At 44.3% G+C, this 27,325-nt stretch overlaps 1 protein-coding gene across 2 annotated transcripts; it reads left to right on the top strand.

The window, feature by feature from the left end:
- Positions 1-5,773: 5,773 nt before the first annotated feature.
- On the top strand, positions 5,774-17,799 carry GPR12 (G protein-coupled receptor 12). Of its 2 annotated transcripts, none has more exons than XM_032991035.2 (2): positions 5,774-5,928; positions 6,552-17,799. In XM_032991035.2, the coding sequence occupies exon 2, from the start codon at positions 6,564-6,566 to the stop codon at positions 7,566-7,568; it is 1,005 nt and encodes a 334-aa protein (XP_032846926.2). In that variant the 5' UTR covers positions 5,774-5,928; positions 6,552-6,563; the 3' UTR covers positions 7,569-17,799. The 2 variants fall into 2 exon arrangements, with proteins under 2 accessions (XP_032846926.2, XP_032846925.2); XM_032991034.2 differs by having other exon boundaries at positions 6,549-17,799.
- Positions 17,800-27,325: the final 9,526 nt, after the last annotated feature.

Genomic DNA, 27,325 nt, shown 5'->3' with positions numbered 1-27,325 from the left:
TGACTATCCAGCCAATTCCTTATCCACTGAGTAGTTCATCTGTCAAATCCATGTCTCTCCAATTTAGAGACAAGGATGTTGTGAATTACAGTGTCAAATGCTTTTCTCAAGTGCAGGTAGATGTTGTCAGTTGCTCTTCACCTATCCACTAACACTGTAACCCCATTGTAGAAGGCCACCAAATTCATCAGGCAGGATTTCATGAAGGCATGTTGGCTGTCACCAATCACCTCCTTATTTCCCATGTGCCCTAGAATAGTTTCCAGGATGATCTGCTCCATGATCTTGCCAGGCACAGAGATAAGACTGACTGGCCTGTAGTTCCCTGGCTCTTCCTTTTTTCCTTTTTTAAAAATTAGGGTTATGTTTCTCCTTTTCCAGTCAGCGGGAACTTCACTAAACAGCCACAGCTGCTCAAATATGGTGGATAGTGGCTGTCGTGGTTTGAGCTCAGATGGTACCATTCAGCCGCTCACTTCATCTTCCCCACTGAGAAGGAGAAAATAAGCAAAGGCTCATGATTAGAGATAAGGACAGGGAGGGATGACTCACCCATTATGGTCACAGGCAAATGACAAACTCATTAGGGGAAGAAAAAAAGAACATAAAATTAATACAGACACTAACAACAACACTTAACAGACAGAGCAGAACAGAGAAAAGCATTACCACATCTTAAAAACACCTTCTCCCACTCCTCCCTTCTTCCCAGGCTCAGCTTTTCTCCCGACATCTCTACCTTCTCCCCCCAGCAGTGGAGGGGCAGGGAATGGGGGGGTGCGGTCAGTGCTGCTCCTTCTTCCAGCTTTGGGGGGGAACATCTGGAACTTCTTCCCCTTGATCCAGCGTGGTCCCCCTCTCACAGAAGACAGTCCTCCACAAACTTTTTCTGACTTGAGTCCCTCCCATGAGCCACAACATTTCCCTAGCTGCTCTGGCATGGGACACCAACCTTCTCCGACTTGAGTCCTTCCCACAGGATGCAGCCTTTCCTGAGCTGCTCTGGCATGGGACATCCCTGCGTATTGCAACCCTCCCAGCACTGAACTACAACAGTGGGGGCTGCTTCTTCCCACAGGGTTCCAGTCTCCTTCGGGCACAGTCACCTGTGTCAGCATAGGACCCCCCACAGACCACAGGTTGACATCTGCTCCACCATAGACCTCCATGGGTGACAAGGTGGGGATGGCCCCTGATGCCGCACAGTGGGCTGTTGGGGGGGTCTCTGCTCTGATGTCCCCCCCTTTTTCTCCCCCATTCTTCCACTGACCTTGGTGTTCACACAGATGTCACAACTCCTCCTCCCAACTCCAACTCTTCCTCCCATGTCCCCTTCTTAAATATGTTATTGTAAAGGCACAGCTAATTGGCTCGACCTTGATGCAGAGGTGGGTCTGACTTGGAGCTGGGGGAGCTCTGAGAAGCTTCTCACAAGGGGACGCCACTATAACCCCCTCCCCTGCTACCAAAAAAACCCCACCGCTCACTCAAACCCAGAACACTGGCTTAGCCACTTCATGCACCAGTTACCTCAGGACCTGCAGATGCATCTCATCAGATCCCATGGACTTATGCACCTTCAGGTTCCTTAGATGATCTCAAATCTAATCTTCTCTGACAGTGGTCAGTTCCTAATTCTCCCAATCCCCACCTTTGCCTTCTGCAACTTGGGAGGTGTGGCTGTAGCACTTGCCAGAGAAGGCAGATGCAAAATAGTCACTGAGTATCTCAGCCTTCATCATGTTTCAGGTAACCAGGTCTCCCGTTTCCTTCTGGAGAGAGCCCACATTTTCCCTAGACTTCCTTTTTTCACTGACGCACCTAAAGAAGTGTTTCTTGTTGCCCTTGACATCCCTGTCCAGATTTAATTCTATCAGGGCTTTAGCCTTCCTAACATGATCCCTGGTTGCTCAGTTTCTCTGTATTCCTCCCAGGCTACCTGTCCTTGCTTCCACCCTCTGTAGGCTTTCTTTTTGTGTTTGAGTTTGTCCAGGAGCTCCTTGTATATCCATGCAGGCCTCCCGATGCTTTTACCTGACTTCCTCTTTGTTGGGATGCATCACTCCTGAGCTTGGAGGAGGTGATCCCTGAATATTACCCAGGTTCCTTGGGCCTCTCTTCCCTCCAGGGCTTTATCCCATGCTATTCTGCCAAGCAGATCCCTGAAGAGGCCAAAGTCTGCTCTCCTGAAGTCCAGGATAATGAGTTTGCTGCGCACCCTCCTCGCTGTCCTAGGGATCTTGAACTCCACCATTCTTGGTCAGTGCAGCCAAGGTTGCACTCAAGCTTTATGTTCCCCACAAGCCCCTCCCTGTTGGTAAGGACAAGGTCCAGCATAGTACCATTATGATCTGCAAGAGCTGTTACTAGAATATGAACTTACTTAATATTTTTATTTAAATTACTGTAAGATTACAAATGGAGGAAAATCCAAAGGAAAAAATAACTCCAGGTAGGAGTGTACTGAGGACTGTCACTTGACTTGGTTGTCCTTCAGAGTGGGTTTGATTATATGGATTAAAGCCTAGGAGCCTATAAAGAGATTAAGAAGAGAGGGTATTTAGGAATGAATGAGAGAGGCTTGTGGCCTGTCAGATTCTCTGAAGGAAGGACTGAAGGAAGGAAGGCTCCAGGTGAAGAGTATGTCAACATATTACATGAGGATCATTTTTTCTTCTTTGAATTGAGCTGTTTGGTTTCTATGGACAGCTCTGTACTTACTCACTGGGTCAATCAGGATGCATCCCAAAGCCTGATGCTCCTACTGTTCAGACCAAGAAGTCACTGGACCGGGTGATGTTTTTCATTTCTCGGCTGTATGAACAGGCTTCCCATCCATGGCGCAGAGGGGCCCGGAAGCAGACTTGCCACTCAGGACATGGCTGAGGCACAGACCCGGAGCCAGCTCCCATGTATTGACAGCCACAGTTACCTGAGGGCAAGAAGTGCACGTGCCTGAACTCATCTAGGCCTCCTGGACTCTGCAGGCCACAGACTGCCTGAAGAGTAATTTCCAAACTATGCCCTGAGATAGATAACAGCACTAGGCTTCACAGCTGATGCCTCAGGATATGCCAATATTATGCAAAGTCATATTGTGTTACCTGCAATAGGCCAGAGGATCCCAGTTTAAATCCCGAGGCAGCACAGCCCGACCTCTGCTTCTTGTTCCAGCAGCACTAGGCTGTTCTGTGCTAGCTTGAGGGTCATCAAATATCATCTGTACCAGCATGCTCACGAGAGAGGCAGAAATCAGTAGCAAGACAGTGGTTCAAGAGCTCTTTAACTATGACCCATCACTAATTTTTGCATCTGCTAATCTTCACAGTGCCTAAAAAGAGATTATCCTCTAAATTACAACTGTTCTGTAGTGCTACAGGGTGAAATCCATGCCAATGCCATCTGCCCTAATGACCAAGACAGTCCACCATCTCACTAATACTGACAAACTGGTAATACAGGTTACAAACATTAGCTTGTTTATAATGTGTTGTAATTGGAATGGAAATCATTCACAGATTAACTAAGCGAATAAAAACAGCTCTCCAAAGTCCTAAATTAAAATGTTTAATTGAAATGCTGGTCTTCCCCATTTGTGAAACAAATGTTTAAACAGGATGAAGAAAAGCTTTTGCATTTTCTAATGTAACTGTTTGTCATGGTTTGAGCCCAGAAGGCAACTGAGCATCACGCAGCCGTTCACTCACCCCTTCCCCCTCAAGAATGGGAATGAGAAAATAAAGGCTCAGGAATCATGATAGGGACAGGGAGGGACGACTCACCTGTTGCAGCCACAGGAAAAAGACAGACTCCTTAGGAGAAGAAAAAAGAACATCACTTTATTGCAAACACTAACAAAACCAACACTTAACAGACAAGGTGGGACAGTGAGAAGTACCACCACATTCAAAACCCACCTCCCTACCACCCCTCCCTTCTTCCTGGGCTCAGCTCTGCTTCACACCTCTCTACCTCCTCCCCAGCAGCACAGGGGGCAAGGGATGGGGGATACAGTCAGTTCACAGCTCCTTCCTTCTCGGGAGGGGGTTGAACACTACACATTCCTCCCCTGCTCCATGTGGCTCCCCTCTCACCAGTCAGTCCTCCATGAACTTTCTCTGGAGTGAGTCCTTCCCACAGGATGCAGCCATTCCCAGGCTGATCTGACGCGGGTCCCCGCCACGTGTTGCAGTCCTACCAGCGCCAAACTACAACAGTGGGGGCCACTTCTCCCCTCAGAGTCCTGAACCCCTCTAAGGCTAGCCTCCTGTTCTGGAGTGGGCTCCTCCATGGGCTTCAAGTCAGCCTCTACTCCACTGGTGACCTCCATGTGTGGCAGGGGGGGCCGCCCTGCCGTCTCCCCATGGGACACAGGGGTCTCTGCTCCGGCACACCTCCTCCTCTTCTTCCTCCTTCCTTCCACTGACTTTCGTGTTAACACAGGTGTCCTTCTCACAACTCCTCCTCACAAGTCCCAACCCCCTCTCAGGTTCCCCTTCTTAAATACATTCTCACAGAGGCGCAGCCACTGTCGCTAATTGGCTCTAAATGTACTGTTCTAAATGTAAGAGTGACACATATGGAAACATACCAAACATACTCAGTCTTGATCACAGGGAAGTATTTGTTACACTGCCACATAAGAAATCAGTGGATAAATCAGGAAGACAGCGATCAGCAGCAAGGTGATAATCACTTCTTATTCTTGTTATAAAGCAGGAGGGTCACTAGAAATGTGAAATAATTATCTTGAATGATCCAGCAAAGTTTCCCAAGGCTTAGCACAGTGACTGAGGTAGACCTGAATGAAGTTTGGCACCACGCATGCTTGCTGAGCACATTACTCAACAAGGGAGAAGGAAATCTTCTCTCCAGATTCCAGTTGTCCCCAGAGTCACATTTTTCAAAGTGTTTTAGGTATAAAGTGGTGTACATGAGGGCAAAGCATGTTTTCTTAAAATTGCCCAGGCTCTTCTAAATCCAACTCATCCCCTGATTTTGGCATGTCCTGGAGGACACGTTTCTCTCCACTGACAGCTTTAGGGGAGCCTGGGAGACTATCTCCTGCGCACAAACACCTACATCTGGTATCTGAACCTGTTTGGTGTGGTTCCTCTGACGAAGTGGCTTCTATGCAAGTTAATTTTCTAACTCGCTAGAAGTCCCGCTGGCCTGCCTGCACCATCCAATATGTAACACCTTTGCAAATCTGGACACAGGTCCCTTGATGTCACCCTCTGAAGATGGCAGGCATCCCCACGCCCAGGCTTCCCCAGCAGGCCCTCTGCACGCTGCCGGGTGCTACCTGCTCTAGACATACTGACACGGTGCACCGTCCCTCCTTTAAATCTTTCACACCGTATTTTCATTTTTTTACACACCGCAGGCTCACGGGACGGTTGAGGTATTTAGAGGCGTCTCTGGAGGTGAGCCCCGCTGCTCCAAGCAGGGTCAGTCAGAGTCGCCCAGGAACCTGCCATCCGGTTTGGGGGCTCTCCAGGGACGGACGCCCCACACCTCCCATCTCTGGGTCTGGCTCTGTTCTCTCTGGGGGCGCTCGCGGCGATACCTCAGGGGCGCTCGCGCGGGGGAGGAGCGCCTCCCCCCCCCCCCCCCCCCCGCTCCTCCCCGCCCCTCTCCCTCCTCCCCCGCGCGCGCGCCGGAACGCACCTGCGCAGGCGCGCGCGCACGAGGCGAGCCCCCTTCCCTCCCTCCCTCCCCGCACACGTACACCCTGCGCGCGCGCGGGCGAGGGGGGGGGGGGGGGGGGGCGCGCACCTGCGCTGCGCCCTCGGCCCCGCGCGCCGCGCCGTGAGGGCGGCCGAGTCCCGTCCTGCCGCCTTCGGAAGGGACCACAACGGCGACCTTCTGTTTCCTTCTCCTCCTCCTTTTTTACCTTCCTCTCAACCCGCCGGGGGAAAAGCTCAGGTGACCGCCGACCGGGGGTGCGTGGGGTGTGTGGTGGTGGCCGTGTGTGTCCGCGTCGAGTTTGTAAGTTCTTAGAGAATATATCCCCCCACCCCTCCCTGCTCCCAGCCCGGGCGGGGTTTCCTCGCAGGGGGTCCGTGAAAGATATCCACCCCCCCATCCTGGCCGCTCCCTCCGTGACCAAAAATAATCCCACTTCGAAATTGTGGCTGCCGAATATCGGGGTTTACACAGCCATACAGCCGGCCCCCACCCCAAATTGCAACGATTGGGGGGGGGGGGGGGGTGTTGGGGGGGGATGTTAGCTGTGTTAAGGGCTCCCTCCCATGCCTGTGCCTCCTTCCCTATGCAGGTGGAGGGAATTACGGTTAGGCTAACTCAGCCTCCGTGTGTCGGTCGCTTGGCAGATAATCTCGGGCAGTTTTAAATATTTTTCCCCTTCGGTTTTGCTGTGGGGTTTTTTTTGTTTGTTTGGTTTTTTATTATTATTGTCACATTTATTTAACAAGTGCCTGCCTGCACATATTAGATTGGTGTTGCCGTCTAGGGCGTTGCATGCTCTGGGGATGCTGTAATCAGTGCTGTATGTCAATATTAAAAAAAATGTCTTTCCGTTGAAGAAGACAGGGGTTAAAATGAATGAAGATCTGAAGGTTAATCTGAGCTGGCTGCCTCAGGATCATGTAGAAGCCAGCTCTACAGAGAATGCCTCAGCTGCAGGCTCCTCCCTGGTTCCTGTCATAGACCCAGAGCCAGAGCTTTTGGTAAACCCCTGGGACATTGTCTTGTGCACTTCAGGGACCCTTATCTCCTGCGAAAATGCCATTGTGGTTCTTATAATTTTCCATAATCCCAGTCTTCGTGCCCCCATGTTCCTCCTGATAGGCAGCCTGGCGCTGGCAGATCTCTTAGCGGGCATTGGATTGATCATCAATTTTGTTTTTGCATACCTTCTGCAATCAGAAGCTACGAAACTGGTTACGATTGGACTGATTGTTGCCTCTTTCTCAGCATCTGTCGGCAGCTTGCTGGCTATTACTGTTGATCGTTACCTCTCCCTGTATTACGCTTTGACTTACAATTCAGAGAGGACTGTCACATTTACCTATGTCATGCTTGTGTTGCTCTGGGGAGCATCTATCTGTATTGGACTGCTGCCTGTAATGGGCTGGAACTGCCTCAGAGATGAATCCACCTGCAGTGTTATCAGACCACTCACTAAAAATAATGCAGCTGTCCTTTCGGTCTCTTTCTTGCTTATGTTTGCCCTCATGCTGCAGCTCTACATTCAAATCTGTAAAATCGTGATGCGCCATGCCCATCAGATTGCCTTGCAGCACCATTTCCTGGCCACTTCCCACTATGTGACCACCCGAAAAGGAGTGTCTACTTTGGCCATTATTTTGGGGACTTTTGCTGCTTGCTGGATGCCTTTTACGCTCTATTCTTTAATAGCAGATTACACCTATCCTTCTATATACACCTATGCCACCCTCCTGCCAGCTACCTACAATTCCATCATCAATCCTGTAATATATGCTTTTAGAAACCAGGAGATACAGAAAGCACTTTGGCTCATCTGTTGTGGCTGTATTCCTTCTAACCTGTCTCAGAGAGCAAGATCACCCAGTGATGTCTGATTGGCAGCTAGGAGGACGCTCCTTAACATGTTACTTTCCAGACATTCTTGCAATGCTGTCTTTGGTTTAGATACATTAATTAAATGATGTGTGATGGGTTCCTATAAAAAACACAGGATGCACTGACCTTCTTGTAAACAGAAAACCCCAGTGACCAAAATGAATCAGGTGGTTTAAGGGAGATTTCCAAAATTAAAATAATCAGTGTTCTTACAGATTTATAATGTTGCTCAGGGTCTTTTTGTTATATTACCTAGGCTTTGCCATGTTTGCCATGATTTTACATTAAGTTTGCTAATTAAAATTAGATTGAAACAGCATACCTCCTTTGAAATTGTTTATGTGATTGAGTTTAGACATACTGCATGTTGCAGTCTGTTGTCAGGGTATTTTTTTTCCCCTCTGATTCTTTTTAGAACAGAAGAAAATGAAAACCCAAGTCCTGTTATCCCATTTGTATGTCATTAGAATACTCTTCAAAATAATGGCCAATTGCACTGACTTATGTGGTATTTATTGTAATAATCTCAGTGCAACAAATTTGCTCTTAGTAGGGAAGTGCTTGCATAGCTTTTTATTTTACATCTCAGCATGAGTTAGCTTGATAATTGTTTTAAAGGGTTACCTGTTTTCTCCTGAGTTCTGACCAGACGTTAAAACAGATGATATGCTTTGCCTTCCTCTTCAAAATCCATCCATATGTTTTCACTTAGATATGGGACACCAGAGCTCATTATACTATTTTAAAAGGAATTCAGGGGGGATTTTTGAAATTGATGAAATGGTATGGCCTCTTTTGGCTATGCATTTATAATAGATACAACACTAGGTTTCTCAGAAAAGTTTATCTTTTCAGAAGTGTATAAGAAAATATCAAATAACCTACAAATTGCTTGCAAGGTGCGTTTAGCATCTTCATGAAATGGTTCCCCTTAAGTTTTTTATCGAGCAAAAACTATTACCACTTGTTTTCATTGTTCTGCTGTATCATTTAAAATACCGAAGTTTATAAATTCTTAGAGCATACCAGTATTTTCTCCTTTTTTGGCAGTTTTCATCCATTATGGGTTGTAATTCTTCAACTGCACACATCAGTTCTCTTCTAAAAAGCAAAGCTTCCTCCCATGAATGGTTATGTTTCAGACTGCTTCTAACCTTTTACTGAAGCCACATTAGAATGCACTAGAAATAAAACATTGTTTTCTAATTTGAAGACTTGAGTGTCAGAGAGAAAACTTGCTGACAGATGTCTTTTTGAAACTTAAGGTGTACCCTAAGGTCAGTGCATGGCAGTTTATAGTGACACTTCCATTAGTGTTGATGGTAGCTCAATGTGTTAACGCCCTGGCATCAGTAGGAGGTTATATTCCCTTGAATGTCAGTCAGCATACTGTATTGTTGCTTCAGTATCTTCCATTACAGTTTAAAAAAACCCAACAAACTCAAGTGTAAAAATAGCAATATTTACAGTTCAATTAAAATATACCTGTATAGTATAGATAGTAGAGACAACTGTGTTGCTGGTCTGGATTTTTCCAAATGGAATCTGTCCTTTTCACACGGACGTTTGGATGACTGTAGCTTTTTGTGGCAAAGTTTCTGTGACATTAAGAATCGTACTCTGTACACAAAGCTGAATCTCAAATGTGAATGAGTTGTCTGTAAACAAGGCTCTGTAGAGATTTTTATGAGCAATAATTAATTTTAGTTGCAGTGCTGGGTTCAAATTCCATTATTTACTTGGTTCAACCTTCATGATATTTAGCTCTTACTTTGTAATGTGATTAGTTTAATAATTGCATGACATGGTCCAGAAGAGCTGTGAACTTGCAGCTCCCTTGGCTTCACTGCAATTTACAGATGCTCAGCACAGTTAGACTGTGGCCCCTGCTCAGTGTAGGATATTGGTGTTCTTTATCTACTTCTGAATGCTAACGAAACTCTAGTCATTGCATTTTGTTATGAATTTTTGTATAAGAAATAATCACTTTGTAAATATCCATGTTATATATGCCTGCAGTTTTGCAAGTATGCAAAGTATTGGGCATAAATGGCAGTAAAAGTCATGAGCTGAATAATGTAGAGAGGCTGAATAATGTAGAACAGCACTTTTAAAGCAAAAAATAAGTTACTCATGCAAAGTTTACCCCCCCCTCTTTTTTTTTCTCCATTTGTTCTTCCATATCAAATTGTTAAAAAGTACAATGAAGATGAGCAGCTACAACTATGACCAAAACTCAGTCATGAGGACAACTGTTGTTTTGCTTATGCAGACCTGTTCTTGTCCTCTTGGATAACCTCACAGGGACTAGTGTTTTTCTCTCCACAACACCTGGGTGGTAGGGAAGCCCGAAGAAAACAGCATAGAGGGAGATAATGTTGTCCCCTCTTCTCATGCAGGTTCACCTAGCATCCTTGTCATCTTCCTCGCTCCACACGCTGCTGAAATCTGCAGAGACTCTCCAGAGTGCCGGGGGAGCCGACCTTTTCCTTGTGGCAGAGCAGAGAGATTTGTAATTGGAAGCTCCTCTCCTGAGGAGCAGTGTGAGTCAAATGGAGGAAAGGAGGATTAATTATAGAAGTCCCACAAAGCTAGCTCATAGGGATGTGATTGCCCTTGTTTGAGGAGTAGTGCCTGGTTACCTTTTACCACACACAGACCGGAAACATCATTATGCCTTCTGAGCTACTTCTGTGACCTCCGGTGAGGACGCTGTCTCTTCCAGAAATATGTTCTTAAATTGAGACTGTGCAGCATAGGCCAGAAAATCCTTCTGGAGGTCAGTGACGTAGGTTTGCCCACAGCTGTCAGACCGAACTCGAACATGGTTTGCAGTACTGCAATAATGCTATATAACACACCTGTGAATGAACTCTTAGGAGTAGAGGCAGAGCTGTGGGTACAAAGCTGCCTACCTCACTTGCACAAAAGAAATGCTTGACAGACAGCCACTTTTCAGGCCCTGCAGAATTAAGCAATTCTCTGCTGTCACCTCAGAGTTACAGTATAGACACTGGCTCTGTATGTTGAGGTGCCAGTATCCATCCAAGATCCCTCTGAAACTGGCAGAAATCCCAGCCGCTTGCAGAATTCTGTCATTTTGTTGTCCCATCAAACAACACCTATGTGTAAGATCAGGGTATTGGATTCACTATTCTAGGTACAGTAAAATAGCTTTCATATCTTCATTGTAATGACAAAAGACTTTTTTCTTAATGCATATTTTAGTTTAAAGAATTGAAGTTCATTTTTACTTATTAATACACTTGACCCAAAGTTAGTAATAGGTTGTATCTTGATGGGCAAAATTTACTGTAGTTAATTTTTTCATATATTCATCCTCAAAGCTTGGGAGAGGATTTTTTTTTTAATAGTCTTATATTTTTTAAACCATTTCTCCTAACAGTAACATTTCAGCAATAAGGGGAAATATGTTTTTAGCACAAGAGCAATAAAATCTTCCATGTTGTGGTTACTGTAAACTGCTGAGTAAACTCAAAGCAATAGAAAGGAAGCAATATATTCTTTAGACAAAAAATAATAACTTGCATAAGGACTTTAAGTAAGCAGAAGTCTTCCTTTGTTAAGCAGTTGCTATCAGACCGATGTAACACAAACCAACCAGAAATAGTGTCCCTCAGTTATTGAGTTCCTGGATAGAATTACTCAGCAATAACCTTTTACCTTAGTTTTTTGGATCCTGAGTTCATGCTGTTTGCAAGGGAGAATTATGTACTGCAGTGGGGATTTTTATTCTTTTCATTGTTTGGCATTTAGTTATACAACGTTCTATGGATAAATTCGCTGTGTTCAGGATTTCCAATTGTACCTTAGTACCCTTCACCAAACAAAAACTGATACTACCTGAATTTGTCATGCCCATCAAGATGGGTATGATAAATGGTGCTAGCCCATCCTGGAGACAGCTTGGCTTTTAAAAGAACAAGGTTATGGTATCATTGAAGAAAACCCCTGCCAATCCCTAGGGTATTTGGAGGCAAGCTGAAAGGCCTGCTATCGCTGCTGTATCTTCCTACCATGGACACTCAGTGATACAAGAAGCTGCATCCATCCTTTGTGTTCAGGGGCCAGCATTGAGGCATCTTTGTGTCACTAAAACCCCTCTGTGGACAGCAGTGAACTTTGGCTTAGACCAGCAGCTGCTCTGTCCCCAGAGGTTTATTTTTCTGTTACCTCATTTTCTTAGGGATTGTTCAGCTTTTTAAAAATAAGATACTTGTGGATTCATTTCTCAAAAGCAATGAGCAACCTGAAGCGTGACTAGAAGTTGAGATAAAACAGCATTGCTACAAATCAAGCCCCTGAAACATAACTACACACTCATTACTTTTTAAAAAAATGTGGTTCTCCAGCATTCAGAACCATATTTTCAAAATGTTGGCCCTGACTTTTATGGAGAGATAGTATGTATGGTCTGGTTTTTGTATGTACAGTAAAGAAAGAAAAATAATCAGACAGACTAGTCACTATTTAAAAAAAAATCAGCTATTCTGTCACTTAGTCAGAAATACTGAATGGTTCTTTGTCCTTGATACAGAAACCAACTCTGGAAGCTTTCTAGAAGATCCTGAATACCCCCAAGTTGGTGTAAAATCTTTGTAGCAAAAGTCAGAGGACTAGCATGGTTGCCAGTGCAAAACAATTTGATGTAACAGCTCTGTTGTGAGTGGGAATAAGAACAGTATACGTGTACACCAGCTGTAGACAGATCAAGTCCTAGATATGCAGGAATAGCACCAGAAAAGGTGAACAGCTTTTCTTTAAATTATACTGCTGCAAGAAGACAATATCAGGTAGACTCTCACTGAGTATGGAACATATGTTGTAAGAATTCAAGAGTATTTTGAAGTGCCAGCTATTCAGGAAAAGATACCGTGGTGGTGTACTTTTTGAGGAGGATCAAGAATGCAGCTAGATCTCTGAAAGAAATGATGAAGGATCATGTTAAATGCCTACACATAGACTCACCACATCTCTTTGGGAGGTCTGAGAATCATTTTAAGGTTTTGCTTGGCTGCCTTTTGGAGCAGCTGATTCTACAACAAGAGGTTGCTCCAGTACATACATTAAATGCAGTAAATAATCTGTCCTTTACATATTTATCAAAAGGAACAAATAGCTATTTGCAATCAGAATTTTTATTTGCAACTGGACAACATCTTTTTAATAATACCCCAGGAATCCAATTAACAAAATGTTTCATAACTTCAGTGGTAAACTTAGAAAAACAATATTTTCCCATTCTTAGCATATTGCACGCTTAGCGTACTGCATGTTAGCAAGAAGCCCTGTTACTTGATTCGTATTAGGCAGCAGGGCTACTCAAAAGCATGTGAAATTTGGTGCTTAACCAAAAAAAGAGGCCAGTGCAGATAATAGTGCATTACTGTAACTGGGAATCATAATTTTAAATAATATTTCAAGGTACTGATTCTTTTTTTCTGGTTTTTGAATGCAGTCGTTTACCCTCTCTGTCAATGTCACATTTAGTTTGGCTTAGTGATAGCCCAGAGATGTGCAATGGAGAAAAAATAAAATCTCTTGACTGTGCTTATAGAGAGGGGACTAAAAGGAAGGGGCACGATTTATGTGTAATGAATAAGGAATAGTACAGGAAGGATAAATTAAGCATGTATATCTCTCCCATCTGTCAGTAAAAGAATGATGGGAATCCCAGTAAACTTGAAAGGTGTCATATCTGGAAATACTTTTTTGGTACAAAAGGAAATTACCCCATAAAACTGTGCTCTACTGGCTTCTTCAGATCAAGAACTTGCAATTTCTTTTAATGGATCAGAAATCTGGATGAATTGCAAAGATACCTGCTTTCATATTAGGTGGCTGATGAAAGATGAGAGGATGAAAGTCTTTACGTCTTGGCGAATCAGCCAGGTACTCAGTGCTTGAGCTTGGATAGGAAGAATGCTTGAATAAATACATCACCAAGGGGGGAAGGTTATTTTGAACTGTCCATTTTGAACCTTACCAGACATACACAGAGCATGTGAGATGGGCCCTGGGGCTGCTCTTCATGGGGTGGAGTGCAGCAGTCCCGTGTCCTTGAGACTGGCAGCATTGCTGTTCCTGATGAATGGTGTCCAGAGAATAGAGAGGAGGAGGAAATATGATCATAAGTGAGGTCCTCCTTCCTTGGAAACGTGACCTCATATGTTTTATCCAGATTATTACTTGTCTTGTTAGCTCAGTCTTACATGGTTCCACTTGAAATCAGAAGAGGCTTTTCTGTGGAACAATATTAAAAATATGAAAGAACCAACAGCAGATTATTTTACAGTAAGTCATTATGTATTTCTGTTTCTTCTGAGGAACAGCTGAGTCTGTAACTTTGCAGTAACTGTTTCTTTGAAAACAATATGCCTTTGCACTAAAAAAGTCCATGCTGCAAATTATTCACAAAATTATTGTGATCTTGTAAGCCAGACAAGAAGAAGAAACAGTCACATATTTCAGTTACACAAACTTCTTCTAGAAGAGATGGAAAAAATCCAAACCTGAATGTAGGTTACATGAAACCATATTGCAATTAACTAGTGCATCACTGCTGTGACGTAAACTAATTCAGTGCCATTGGAAGAATAAGGGGAGATTTTCCAGTGGAGGTTCTTTACTGATGGGTTGAGAGAGTAAAACTAATTTTAAAACAAAGGTCAGTTAAGGTTGCCATCCCAAACTCCTTGAATTGTCTTTTAAGGAAATTGTCCTCACCTCCCCAGACCTTTTGTTTTGCACTCTACATATGCCAAGACAATTTATACAAAGTTGCTGAGGTGCTAGATGTTTAACTGGACAAGATAGTATTATGGGTTTCCCCCTTCCAAGTGGGAGGGAGACTTTTATGACCCAGAACTAGAGAACTGATTCATTTATCTGATATCTCTACATAGAAATGACCATTCTAAAAAGTGTCAAGTACTTGCAGACATGCACTACACATGTAGGGCCTTCATTAAATTGCTAGTGTAGAGTAGTAATTCAGCTGATGGCCATAGGATTATTGGGGGGGGATGGTAAGGGAGGTGTGTTTTCCTGTGATTCCAAGAACCCCCCTCTCGCAAGTACAGTGCTGCATTCTTAGGTAAAATCTCATTTACAAAGGTTTAAATAGTTTGTTATAACCCTTTCAAATATATCAGCAGCACTTTTTCGTTTAATAACTTTGATCATTTGCCTTACACTGGAAATTTATCTGATTAATGTGCAGCATGGGGAAGCAAGTGAACTGCTACTGTTTTCTTTACACTGGTGATACTCTCTTTTCCTCAACCCATTTGATCCCAACCATATGATCGATAGATATCATGATGTCTGAGCACAGGTTTAGTCCCAGTTTCTCAAGGAAAAAGCAAGCCAACACTACCTGCACATGCTGAAGACTGCATCCTGCAAGGATCTACCTTAGAAAATGGAGGGGCCTTCTACTTTTAAGGAATTGGTGCTAACAAAATAGAGTTGATTTTTAAAAAAATATAAACTGATTTTTAAAAGGAAATACATATGTCCAGGTTTAACTTAAAGAACTTAACTACTAGTTATATTACGTGCTGAGTGGAGAAACAGTTTCTTAGTGTATTTTGGTATAATTAAGTATTAGGAGCTATCATACTTAAATACTTAAATAGCATAATTATCTACTTAAATATAATATATACATAATTATCATGATTATTTAATTTACTTTTTATAGGCATGATATGCTAGATATCACGCTCTATTCCTTTGGTGTTGTAATGGTCAAAGGGTAACCTCTTTGCTGAGATAGTTTCATGTGATGAAAGAAAAACATTGCCAAACTTGTATGAATGTTGCAAACACTGAAAGAATCAGTGGTCAGTAATCAATATTTCAGCAAAGACAGTCTAGAGGTTTTGGAAGGGAGGTGAATTCTCCTGCCTTTAATTTGGACAAATCCCACTGCCAGCTTTGGGATTATGGGAAGGTGTTATACAGCCACAGATGGGACAGAATAAAAAAAGGATGTTGATCACGGACATGAGCCTATACAGCAGTTGTATGTTCCAGCGCACACTGCTCCCTCTTCTCCCCCTCTCTCGCTCTGTCTTTCATGAGTGCTTTGGTAACAGGACTGCACAGATCATGAGTCAAAACAGCAATCCGTGCAGTCATATAACACAGGTGCACGTTTTTCTTTGGCTGATGCTAACCTGGGGAATATTGCAGTATCTAAAAAAAAATCTTATACATTTATTTTTAAAGGATGCATGAAATACACATATACTTGAAGTGCATTCTAGGTGAAAGGGACTAGGACCTATAGGATTTAGGGCCTAGGTATGGAGCTCTTAATGTATTGATGGTTTATGGTCCCCATAGAATTTTCCTCTTACTTCTGTGTTTGCTAACATGAAAGCCATCAAAATAATCAAGAATTTAGCTTCCACTGCTTGCAGGGTATGCGAATGAAAGCAGCATGACCTGATCCTTCAAAAATTGAGATACCCACATCCGGAAAGGGATGTAATGTTGTGTCCCCATGGAGCCTGGGGAGTTGTGCCCCTTCCATGGGTTTTTGTTTTTTCTGCTCTTTGGTTGCCCTCTGACAATGTACTCCCTTTACATATGAGCAACACTCAGTCCACCTTGTGGTGCCTCTGCCCCAGGGGGCTCACAAGAAAATAAATAGTGTGGAGGTGAGGCTTTTCTACAGTGTTGATTATAGGGTCAGAGCATGCTGGGTTTGGAAAGGAGCTTTCTGAAGACTTTATAGAAAATAGTGAGGCTTCTTCAGTCACATTCCAACCAAATTTCAGCTCCTTTCTTTTGAATTTCCCTTTCAATGTAAGCAGAGACTTCCCTTAGTCTGGGAGGAGGAGAGTAACTCATTGCTGGGAGTTAGCATGCTCCAGCATGCGCCTTTTTACACGGCAGCTGTCCCAGAGCAGAGCGGCTGAATGTACGGCAGACTGCTTCTGAACTCAGGCTGGTCCCACAGGTTAAAATGTATAGGAGGAGAATGCAGTTTTCCAGAATGTGGAAACAGTATGTGTGATTTATGCCAAAAGCGTGGAATGGGTATTGCAGCTGAAGAGGCCGGTAAATTGCCTAGATTGCATACACAGCAAAATACTCAGTCAATCTCTAGGGTTACTTGCACATGCTCAAACATATTTTCCGCTGAAGTTGATAGCAGTCCCATGTATGTATGGAGAGAGAGAAGAATATGGACTTTTCTGTCGGGCCTCAGCCAGAGCCCACAAAGGAAATGGGCATTCTTATATTTGTCATTAGTTCTAGAAAGAGCCACATGAGACCTCTATCCATTTTCTATGTCTACGTCTTTTTACTCTTTCGGGCTAAAATCTACAGTCGTGTTGTTTGGTCTTAGCTTTACTGTCACAGCCAAAACCTACACAAGTTGATTGTAACTGTGTTTACAAATAAAAAGAAATTTCACAGGATAAAGTTTTATAACTGTGCCTCTGAAATAAAGCCCTAAAACTCTGTATTTATATTCGGGCCATGAAATTTGGAATATTCTGGGCGAGTAGAACCACTTGTAATTTTTGAGACTTACTAACTAAACCCCGGCTTTTTTTTTTTATTGGCAAATGCAATTAAAAACAACCTGTGGTTTCCCATGCTTATCTCATTAACTTCTAGAAGAGAATTTTTCCTAGGAAACATGGTACAATTCATGTGAACTCTTGATACTACTGACTGCAGTGTGGCTTCATGCTGAATTCTGAAAGCTTGAGCAAAAGCAGTTGCATGGGGGTAGTTCTCACGCTATACATCTCATTAGGAGCCAAATGGCTTTAAACCAGTAATTTAAATTCTGCATGTTGTGCTTTCATATGAGAACCAATTACTGTTGTTGTACATAAAGGCCTGTGGTTATTTCTTATACTAATTTAGGGATTTTTTTTTTCATTTAACTGTGGCTGAAGTTTGAACCATAGCTTGCCAGTATATGAAGTAATTTTAAAAGGAAGTGAAACATCTTTGCCTCAGTTCCCCTTAAGATTAAAGCTTTGGATTGCAACTACAGAGCTTCTTGTTGTATACAAGATAGTAATTTAATGCACTTTATTTAAAAAAAGGCACAAATTATTTTGTTTATAAAATGTTACAATTGCACTATGCTGTAAGAATTGGTTACTAAATATAAACTGTACAGTTTTGTAGTCAACATTGTGTTTAGTCATAAATGATTGAAACAATTACATGTTTCAGTTAAATGTTAATTTTATATGTGGTATATGTAACCATAAATAAATTTTCCTTTCTAAAAAAGAATGGGTGTCTGTTTCATTTCATTGAATTTCACATTCTGTTTCAAATAACAAAACAATCTTCTTTCTAAAATATAAAATCAAATATGTTCCAGTGCAGAGAGATTGCAGATGACACTCACTGAACTAGAAGGATTAAATTTAGATGTGCAAACTTCAGTTGAAGTTCTGTAGATCCCCTGCATTCACTAACACTGCAGAAGGAAATACCAGGCACTAGAGTTCTGTACAAAAAGTCTGGAAGAATAGCTAAAGGAATTCTTGAATGTAAAGTTGTAAATGAAAGCCAGGGTGCCCTTGCAAGTCTACCTTTCTTATCCAAGTTAATTTACCTCTACTGCACTTCTGACACACTGCCATTTATTGTCATTGTTTACACTCAGTTTTCGTGAACAAAGTTCAGTATGGATGCACAAGAGGGTCTTTGTTGGGTCTTGCTAAATGGATGGAAATATTTAATATTTGAGTTAGTGATCATTAACTGGAAGAGGCAAAAGCTGAAAGAAACTATATTAACCTGGATTTTTTTTTTTTTTTTTTTTTAGAGGTTTGGTCCTGATCCTCCAATTAAGTAACTGCAAAATCAGATGCACGATCAGAGTTCAGTTTTTCCAATTTCATAATAGACAAGCTAAAAGAAAATGGCTGTCACATTTTCCAAATTGCTCTTTTTTAAAAATGTATACTTAAATTCTTTTGAATGGTTTTCTTGAATACCCAACTTATTTTCCAGGCATATAAATTGATGAAATGAGCTACACTGCTAATTGTAAAACTGACTATTGTGTACTGTTGCCAGTGAAAATATGACTCCTGAAGCAAACTGACCAGTGACTGACCGGTACCCAGGTAAGTAACAGAAAGTGGGGCTGCTTCCTTTATACTGGGCAGGACTACAGTCCTGCAGCTCAGCTGTATCCTGGAGGAGATCCTCGTGATGTTTACTTCTATCAGATACAGAAGTCCTCACCACCTCTCACACCAAACGTTCAGGCACCAGCTGCGTTACCTAGAGAGGAAGAAATTGGTATCATGGTGCAGTGGTAGAGTCCCAGTTTGTCTCTCTGCAGTTAAACTACAGCTGAAAGGACTACAGCACAATGGTGATCAGGATGCATTTGATGAACGTTTTTTGCTTAACTGAACATGAACTGCAATTACACAGTATAGACCCTTAGGAACTATCAGCCATCCAATCTACTAAACTGGAAAATGAATAAAAATTTATGGAAAAAAAAAAAAAAAAAACAATAGAGAGGGAGGGGAAATAAATGTTTTGCCTAATGGAGAAGCCAGTGTTGAAATCATGCAGCCAGGGCTGTTTGGAGGTCTCTCTGGTCTTAATTGCTGGAGCCTGAAGTAGGACAATAAACTGAACCTGTTCTAACCATACGACGTGTTTAATCTGCTTCTGCAGTCAGGAGGACCAGGAATGAGCCGGGAACAGCAGGGACGGATGGTTCAAGCCTCCTGGTGTTGCTGTGTTAGTGCCTCTTCCGCACTGGACAGAACTGGCATCAGCCTAATGGCTTTCTAGCAGTCTCGGGTGGGAAGTATTGTTAAGAGGGCAAAATGGCTGACCAAGAGAATAGCAAAAACCTGCCAAAACTTGATGGTGCTCAGCCAAAATTGTGGAGGAATTCCTACTAAAATGGTGGAAGTATTAATGGCGTTACAGAACTGGTAAGTATCATGGCTGTGTTTTTGTTGAGTGCAGATAACGTCCTGCTTATGAAGCAATCCAGCAGTATCACAAGCTCACGGAACAGCACTGGTACTAAAAGAGTGTTTTGGATTAACTGGGAACTTTAGGCATTGGCAATGCTTAGACCACCCAGTAACAACTACTTTGTGCCCCCTGCCAGATGTATAGCACTTTATGTGCTATGGTTGGATATCAGATATGTCAACTAAGTCTGGAACTAAGCAGAGGGTAACAGGAGAATTTTTAATAACAAGTATGCAACAGAAAAATTCTGTGGCCAATAATAAATGGTCAGTGTATTTACAAGGATAAAAGAATTGAAAGCTGTCAGGACATCAAATAATTTCCATGCTACAGTAAGCAAAAGAAAGTTTCTTTATATGAGGCCCCCAAGTGGAAATTTAAAAAGCATAGTGCAGTGTTACTCTTCGGTTCAAGGAGGCTTGGCTGCAGTGTTCCAGGCGCGCATGCCTGTTCTTACATTCTCCTCTTAAATGTCTGTTGGTCACGTCAGAAATGAGCTGCTGGGTTAGGTGGACATTTGGACACAGTGCAGCATGTCTTACTTTCTTACTAAATTCTTATGAATTGTTTTACAGAAGAATATCAGTGTGTCTACAACCTGTCCTATAGCATGAACCTCTGATGTCTATGCAAAGCACGAGGCCCGTGAAGTTAATGGATATTTTATGTTCATCGCTGAAAACTGTACAGAAAACATCATCTGTCTGGCATATGTGACAAAGACAATTCCATTTGCAGGTACTCAGGCTTTTAAAAAAACTCAAATTCATATATACTTTTTAAAGTTATTTTGAAATTATCTAGGATCATATGGATCTAAATGTTTTTTTCCTCTAGAATTGCTTTTAAAGCTAGCAGCTCAAACCTAATTTTGTTTGTTTTTTGGTTTTTTTTTTCATGGAAATGTCATCCTCATAACAGAAGTGCTCCCTGGGGTTGTTACTTTTTGCATTCCTCAGACTTGGATGAAAGCTGAGCAAACCCAGTGCTGTACAGCATGTTACAACCAGCACTTGGTTACTACATGCACATCAGCTCTTACTGGAGCATCTTCTGCTTGTGGACTTTATTGGGATTTTGTTCTTTAATGTCTGCCAAAGTGTTTCATCTCCTTATTTTGTGTTAATTGGAAAGATGGTGGCCTTTCAAAGCAGGGCATTCTTTATCTGACAACAAAAGATATTTTAAAGTTACCAGGACACTGTCTTCCCACCAGTGGCCTAGCAGAGCTGGCTTCGTATTCATTTTTTATCATGATGTATGGGGTTTAAATGACGCTTGACAGAGAGCCTATATAAGTGTGTTTTTAAGATGTATCAGGTTTGCCATCATCATCATTTTGAGCTGTCAAGCTCAAAAGCATCCCCTTACGATTTCCAGAACAAGGATCATGGCATTCCAAATCGTTCAGTGTACGAGGGGAATGCAGAGCATGGGGCAAGCTAAGGTGGGAGAGAGCCCTTACTGCCCCCCAGTTTCAGGCATTAGGTGGGTCTAATTGGGAGCGAGAGGAATCCAAAAATCTCAAACTAACCTAAGGATTCCCTTTGCTCCCCTGGATATTCTTACACTTTTCCCTTCGCAAGAGGGGTGACAGAGGGGACTGGTGTTCAGGAAACCCTCATGTTCCTCCCTTCTCTCTGACATGCCATCCATTGCTGCATCCTCCAGTTCCCATTTAGCTTGTTCCAAAAGCTGTCTTGTCTTAGTGGTGCCGCTGGTGGTGCAGTGCAAGGACATCCCTGGAAATTACTGTTAGCCAAACGGTATCTCCAAGGGCATGAGGCAGGAGAAAGCAGCATATGCTATTTGCCAGTTTAACCCAACAGAAAAAAGTTTCCTTCCTGACATCCAAGCAGATCAGACAGACCCACTGAAGCAAGGGCAAGCTTCTGCTTTGCTCCCACGGACCAAGAGACAGGGGACTGGGGGAGAGGAGGGGCTGGTCCCTGCACAGCCTGCAGATGCTCCCTTGGCTCTGCGACCGTGCAGACACAGCCGAGTTCAGCGCCCGGCGAGGCAGCATATGCTGTGCTGAGCCAGGGCCGCGCAGCAGCAGCTCATGTCTCCCTTGATGCTTTGGCTCTTTCTGCAGCCTAGTTTCTTGCTGAAATGGACTCCAGGATTTATTGTCAATGCTGGACTCTCAATCACTTCAGACAGCTTTCTGTAAGAACTAATAAAGCAGATCTGGGCGGTGGTGTTGGGGTTTTTATAACTAAACAGCCTGGTTTAGGGTCCCTGGGGTTGTCTGTGCGGAGGTTGGGTTTAGTTTGGGTTTTTTGCCCTCCTTCTAAGGAAAAGTCACAGAAAAATGTCATGACTCCTTAACGTCTGGTCCACCTCATTCATCATGCTCTTTCTGGACAGTGTTTCCCTCCTTTCCAGTCACAGCTTGTGCACAGCCTTTGATGAAACACAGCCAGCCTTGCTGATAAATGCATCTGGTCTTAGATCTGCAAGCCCCTGTGTCTGCCACCGCAGGGTAGTTCAGGCTGGCCCAATTTCATCAGCTGCACATCCGCTCTGGGGCTGTTCTCACAAGCTGCCCGCTATCCCAGGAGCAGCAGCAGCCTTCCTCAGATGGCAGCAGTGACCTACCTCTGCACCCCACAGAGCATTTGCAAAAATTGGCCTTTTCTGCTAGCAGAAGGGGAGGCCAAGAAAGCATTCCTGGGGTGCTGGTTGCTGCTGCTGTGGTCCCTGGGTCTGGGAAGCCTGGGGTCTGAGGAGCAGACGGCAGCAGGCACTGGTCAGGGAGGCTGATTTCCCTTCCCTTATGATACCAAGTTGCAACCAGGTGCTGGAATAGACAATTACCTGTCCAGGATATGTTCGCTGCTCAGACACCCATGGTGCGTCGCCTAGAAGAAGAGTGACCAGGCTAGGTGAGTGGGTATGTGTCCTAAGTCAGATTTGTCCCGTGGACACGCAGCTAGGTTGTGCTGGTAGCAGTATGCACACAGCAGACCCACAGCAGCTTTTTGGTCTCAATTCAGTGTTTTCTTCGCATTTACACTTAATTTGTCTTGCCAAGGAATGTTGTATTCTTCTTCAGAGATGAGATAAAGCATTCATCAGAGCCAGGTAGTTTCCCCTATTCTCTTTAGCTTTTTTTCTGCTTCTACTTGATTCTATTTGAGGCTTTTTTAATGAGTACTCATTAAACACACGCATCTCTCTCCAGAGGTCTAAGCAGTGGAAACTCCATCACTTCCTCCACTTCACAAAATGATGCAGCGCTTTGTTTTAGTCGTTAAAAACAGAACAAAATGCTGCTCTGTGTCCCTTTCAATCATCTCACCTCCAGCAGTCATTTGCAAAAAGACTGGAGCTCTTTCCTCTGCTTAGAAGAAAGAAGTTACTTTTTACACCATTTAAATGACAGCTTAATCATACGATAAAGGACTTCCCCAAGCACAGGTCTTTCCCATGTGTCAAAATATCAGTAGATTCCATATTTAACATCAGCCACAGCTGTGTTGAAGCCGTAGGTGAAGTTTCCCCTGTGAATGGCTTGCATGATATTATATCACTGTAGTGAGCGCTTCCTTTTAGAAAGTTGTTCTGAGACAAAACTCAGCAAGGCTCTGACCCTCACAGTGGAAATCAGCAGCAAAAACCCCAAACAGCAGCTAAGTACCTGTAAGAATGTCAGTATACAGGGAAGGGTAGAGTAATTCAGGCCATTTATGATAAAGTAGCGGTATCATTTTCAAAGATAGAGAAGCCTTGGTAAGGACACGTCAAGTGCTTCACAGCAGATGGCAACGTGAGCAGAAAGAGGTCATAGCAAGCATGCAGCAAATACAAATATCTGCTGCTCTTCCTTCTTGCTTCCCTGTCGAAGTGCTTGCTGTAGGAATGTGGCAGATAAGACTAGTGCTCTCTGTCACAGTGCATTTGTGGGATTAATGCCTAAAAGAAATTATTACAGTGAATTTAACATCTGCTTTAAAGTTTTGACCAGTTTCCACTCCTACTAAAAGCTAGGTTCCAGCACGTTACCTGTATGTCTCCCCAGCAGTAGCTTGTAGCATCTGGAAGAGCGCACCATCGCGTAGCAGTTGTAAAGCTTAGCTTAACGTAAGATGACCATGTTGTCAAGCTTACAGTGTAAAACAGGCTGGCGTCAGCCTCTCGGTGATGCAGAAGCAAATAGCAGTGTAAAAAAGAGCCGGAAACGTGAAAGGCTTCCAGTCACAGGGTCAGGGAAAGGCACGAGTGGAGCCTGTGAACGGCTGGGCACTGTGTGCCGCCTCCTCTTGAGCACTGTAGACGTGTCACCAGTCTGAATCGGTGAAAATCCAAGGGGAGATGCAGCAGCTGGGAGGTTCTGGTCAGTGGATCGGGTTGAAGGCTGTAAGAAGCCATTAGAAGTTACAAAAAGGGCTTTACCAGATGCTTGCTAATGCAGATGAAGAACGGCTTCATTTTTTCCCGGGGAAGACAGAGCCCAAGAGGTGGTTTGCAACCAGCATCCAGTGGTTCAACTGCAGCAGAGGCACTATTTCCTGCAGAAAGGTCACAGGCCATTTGCAGCTTTCGGAGTCAAAACCAATCCTTACAACTCCAGCTAAAAACCACCCAGCAGCTGTGTAAAGCACGGTGATTGCCCCTGGGTTGCAGCAGCTGACGCCGAGAACCAGAACTGGAAACAAAATCTTGCCCAGGAGACATGAGGGGCTTGTTGCTGATGGTAAAACCAGAGCAAACGTGTGAGTAGAAGAGCAGGACTGCTCTTTGTGTGCACAGTGTCATGGCTAGGATATGGTGTTTCAGAAATAAATGGGGCAGTGAGCTGGTGTATTATGTGAGAGCTCGTCCTCTCTACAGTGAACTCTGTAAAAGAATTCAGGAAGCAATGTGGAAACCTCATGACAGCTCTGCTTTCCCCGCTGGTTTGCCATGAGGAGGAACAGAGGTCTGGGTAGCTGGTGAGGTACGGAGATGACATCTGAGATGTCTGTGAGACAAGAAGCTGGGAAGCCAGCAGGGCAGCTGAGAGGGACACAGCTTGGACGAGCCTGGAGGAAAGGGCTTTAATCTTGATGCCTGAGCTTTGAGCTGGAGGGAGGGCAGACGGGTGGCGAGGGCACAGTCCTGGAGGTACCAGTACCCCCAGACAACATCTTACCAGCGTAGAAAATCAAATTTAGCAAGTAAGATGAGTCGAGAGGAACTGATGGGAGGCTTTGACATTTATGTAAAACATACAGACATCTGTGCTTTATCCTACAAAGGCGCTACAATACCCAACTTGTCATCAAGATAGCGGAGATCAGACTGCTCAACAAATCAACATCACCTTGTGCTGCATTTCGATGTTAAGGGATTTGTTTTGTAAACACCCCCCCCCCATGTGGGAAGGTACCAGTACAGGTAAGTCACAGGTGGGTCCACAATAGTCTGTGGGGAGACACTGGGGGGAGCTTGGCTCATTCAGCCTGGAGAAGAGATGTCTTCACGGGGACCTAACAGTGCCTGTGGGGAGGTTATCGAGACGATGGATCCAAGGTACTCACGGTCGTGCATGAGGAGAGGATGGGAGACAGCAGGCATGAGCGAAACAAGGGAGGTTGAGGCTGAGTAAATGGAGAAACTACTTCCCCATCAGGACAGTCAGGCAGTGGCACAGATTGGGCGACCGAGATTGTGCAGTCTCTCCTGGAGGTTTTCAACACTCTGCTGGATAAAGCCCTGAGCAACCTGGTCTGACCCTGCTTTGAGACAGAGCTTGGACCGGAGACCTCCCGAGGTCCCTTCCAACCTGAATTAAGGTCCTCGTGGAGAATCAGACACAGCTGTGGGCGTCCAACCATCTTACCCATCAGTCCATGAAAGGCAGACTGAGGTACAAAACAAAAGGGGGGGGTGTTGTTTTTTTGGTTTGTTTGGGGTTTTTTTGTGAAATTGATCTGAGCTGTCCCACAGTGCCTTAGTAACGCTGAGTCAGAGACCCATACCGTGGTCCAGGAGGCTTAGACCTTGGCAGAGCAGTAGTTCATAACAAGGAGATGGAGATCAGACTATGTCCAAGTGTCAACCTCAAAAAGCACTGCTTACAAAAGAACCTGGATTGGATGCAGTACTTAATGCAGCACCCCAGGTGTGTTTTCAAACCTCCTAAGTCAAGGAGACTAATTGCTGCTGGCTGGGCTCTTGCTAAGGCTGCCCTTTCCCTTGTGTCACTCCAACAAGCCACTGCTGCCTCACATCCAACCTGCTGCCCCCCGGGACCTTCCCAGTCTGGACAGAGGTGCAGATTTATTCCATCCCAGGTGTAAGGATTTGCATTTCTCTTTGGTGAATTTCACGAGGTTTCTGTCAGTCCGCTCCTCCAGTTTACCAACATCCCCGCGAAGAGCAGCCCTGTCCTCTGGCTTCCCCCCTTCCCCCCTCCCGGGGTGGTATCCTTTGGGAGCTTTCATGGATCCTGTCCTGCCGTTCAGGTTTCTGATGACAGTGTTAGGCACTACTGTCAGCCTCTGAAGAACAGCTCTTGTCCTTACCTACCAGCTGGACTTCAAATCAATGACCCTTTGAGCCCGCCTGCCCTTCTGCTTTTCCCACCCACGCTGCAAGTCCACCCATCCATTCCCACTTCCCAGTCTGACCACTAGCATCTCATGAGGAAACAGCCTTGGAAGCCTTGCTGAAAAGGAAAACAGCCTCGCTGCTTTCCCTTGTCTATAGGGCCAGTTTTTCCACTGCGACCTCGCTAAAGCTGCGCTGGTGGTTCCCGATCACCTTCTGGTCCTTCGTGTGCCTGGAAATGGATTACACGGGACTTGGTTCAAAATATTCCCAGGGATGGAGCCTGTAGCTTCCCATGTTGTTGCCCCTTTTTGAAGATGAGCACAAAATTTGCTTTTTTTCTAGCCACTGGGAAACTCCCTTGGTTGCCATGACTTCACACACCAACACCAGCCTCCAGCTTCCTCGGCACCCATGGGCGCCTGCCACCTGGACACCCTTAGCACTAATTTCCTGAAGGAGCCTGTAGATCAGAGACAGTACGAGGGCAAAGCAGACAAATTTAGATGGTGCAGCTTGACACAGCGTGTCAGATTTTACCTAGCAAGCTTCTGTGCTGGCCGTAGGCTGGCAGGGGCCCGTGCACACTGCGGGGCACGAGCCCCACGGCCGCAGCTCTTCCCGCCACGCTTTGAACCCGGCTTCCCCTGCAAGTATGAAGATGCAGAAACCAGCCCTGGGCAGGAGAAAAGCCAGGGGCTTTAACCCTGAAGCCACATTTTGAGATGACGAGTCTCACAGCGGCCGCAAGGCTTTGGTCTGATCAGATATTCCTTTTCCAGACAGACGCGCAGATGTCGCCGGGCGGGCTGCAGCCCCAGCAGAGCTGCCCCAGAGCTGCTGCACGTCACAGCACTCGCTGCACAACACCTCCTGCCCCCACTCCAAGCCAACCCTCTGGGAGTGACCTTCAGCTCCCAGCCTTTCTCCTCTGGGAGTGACCTGCAGCCCGAACAAACTCCTCTTCCCTCTTTCTCCTTGCTCAGCACAGCTGCCCAGCCCTGGCAGGAAATATCTCTGGATGATGTGACACCTTGGGTGCAGGTCTCTTGTTACTTTACAGCAAAGCCAAATCAGGCTTTTTTTTTTTTTTTTTTTTTTTAAAAAAAAAAAAAAAAATTGCCTCAAATGCAAAATTCAACTTAATTTTGAGCAAAGCTGTCACAGGAGAAATACACCTCATTCCTCCCTGGGAGCT

This window comes from Tyto alba, unplaced genomic scaffold, assembly GCF_018691265.1.
Source record: "Tyto alba isolate M040663 unplaced genomic scaffold, T.alba_DEE_v4.0 Super-Scaffold_2, whole genome shotgun sequence".
Classification (NCBI taxonomy): domain Eukaryota; kingdom Metazoa; phylum Chordata; class Aves; order Strigiformes; family Tytonidae; genus Tyto; species Tyto alba.
Note: the sequence above shows the minus strand (reverse complement) of the source record. Positions and strands in the feature narration are given on the sequence as shown.

What these genes read in the sequence shown, in the direction of transcription:
- GPR12 (XM_032991035.2), top strand. Translation starts at nt 6,564, where the DNA reads ATGAATGAAGATCTGAAGGTTAATCTGAGCTGGCTGCCTCAGGATCAT.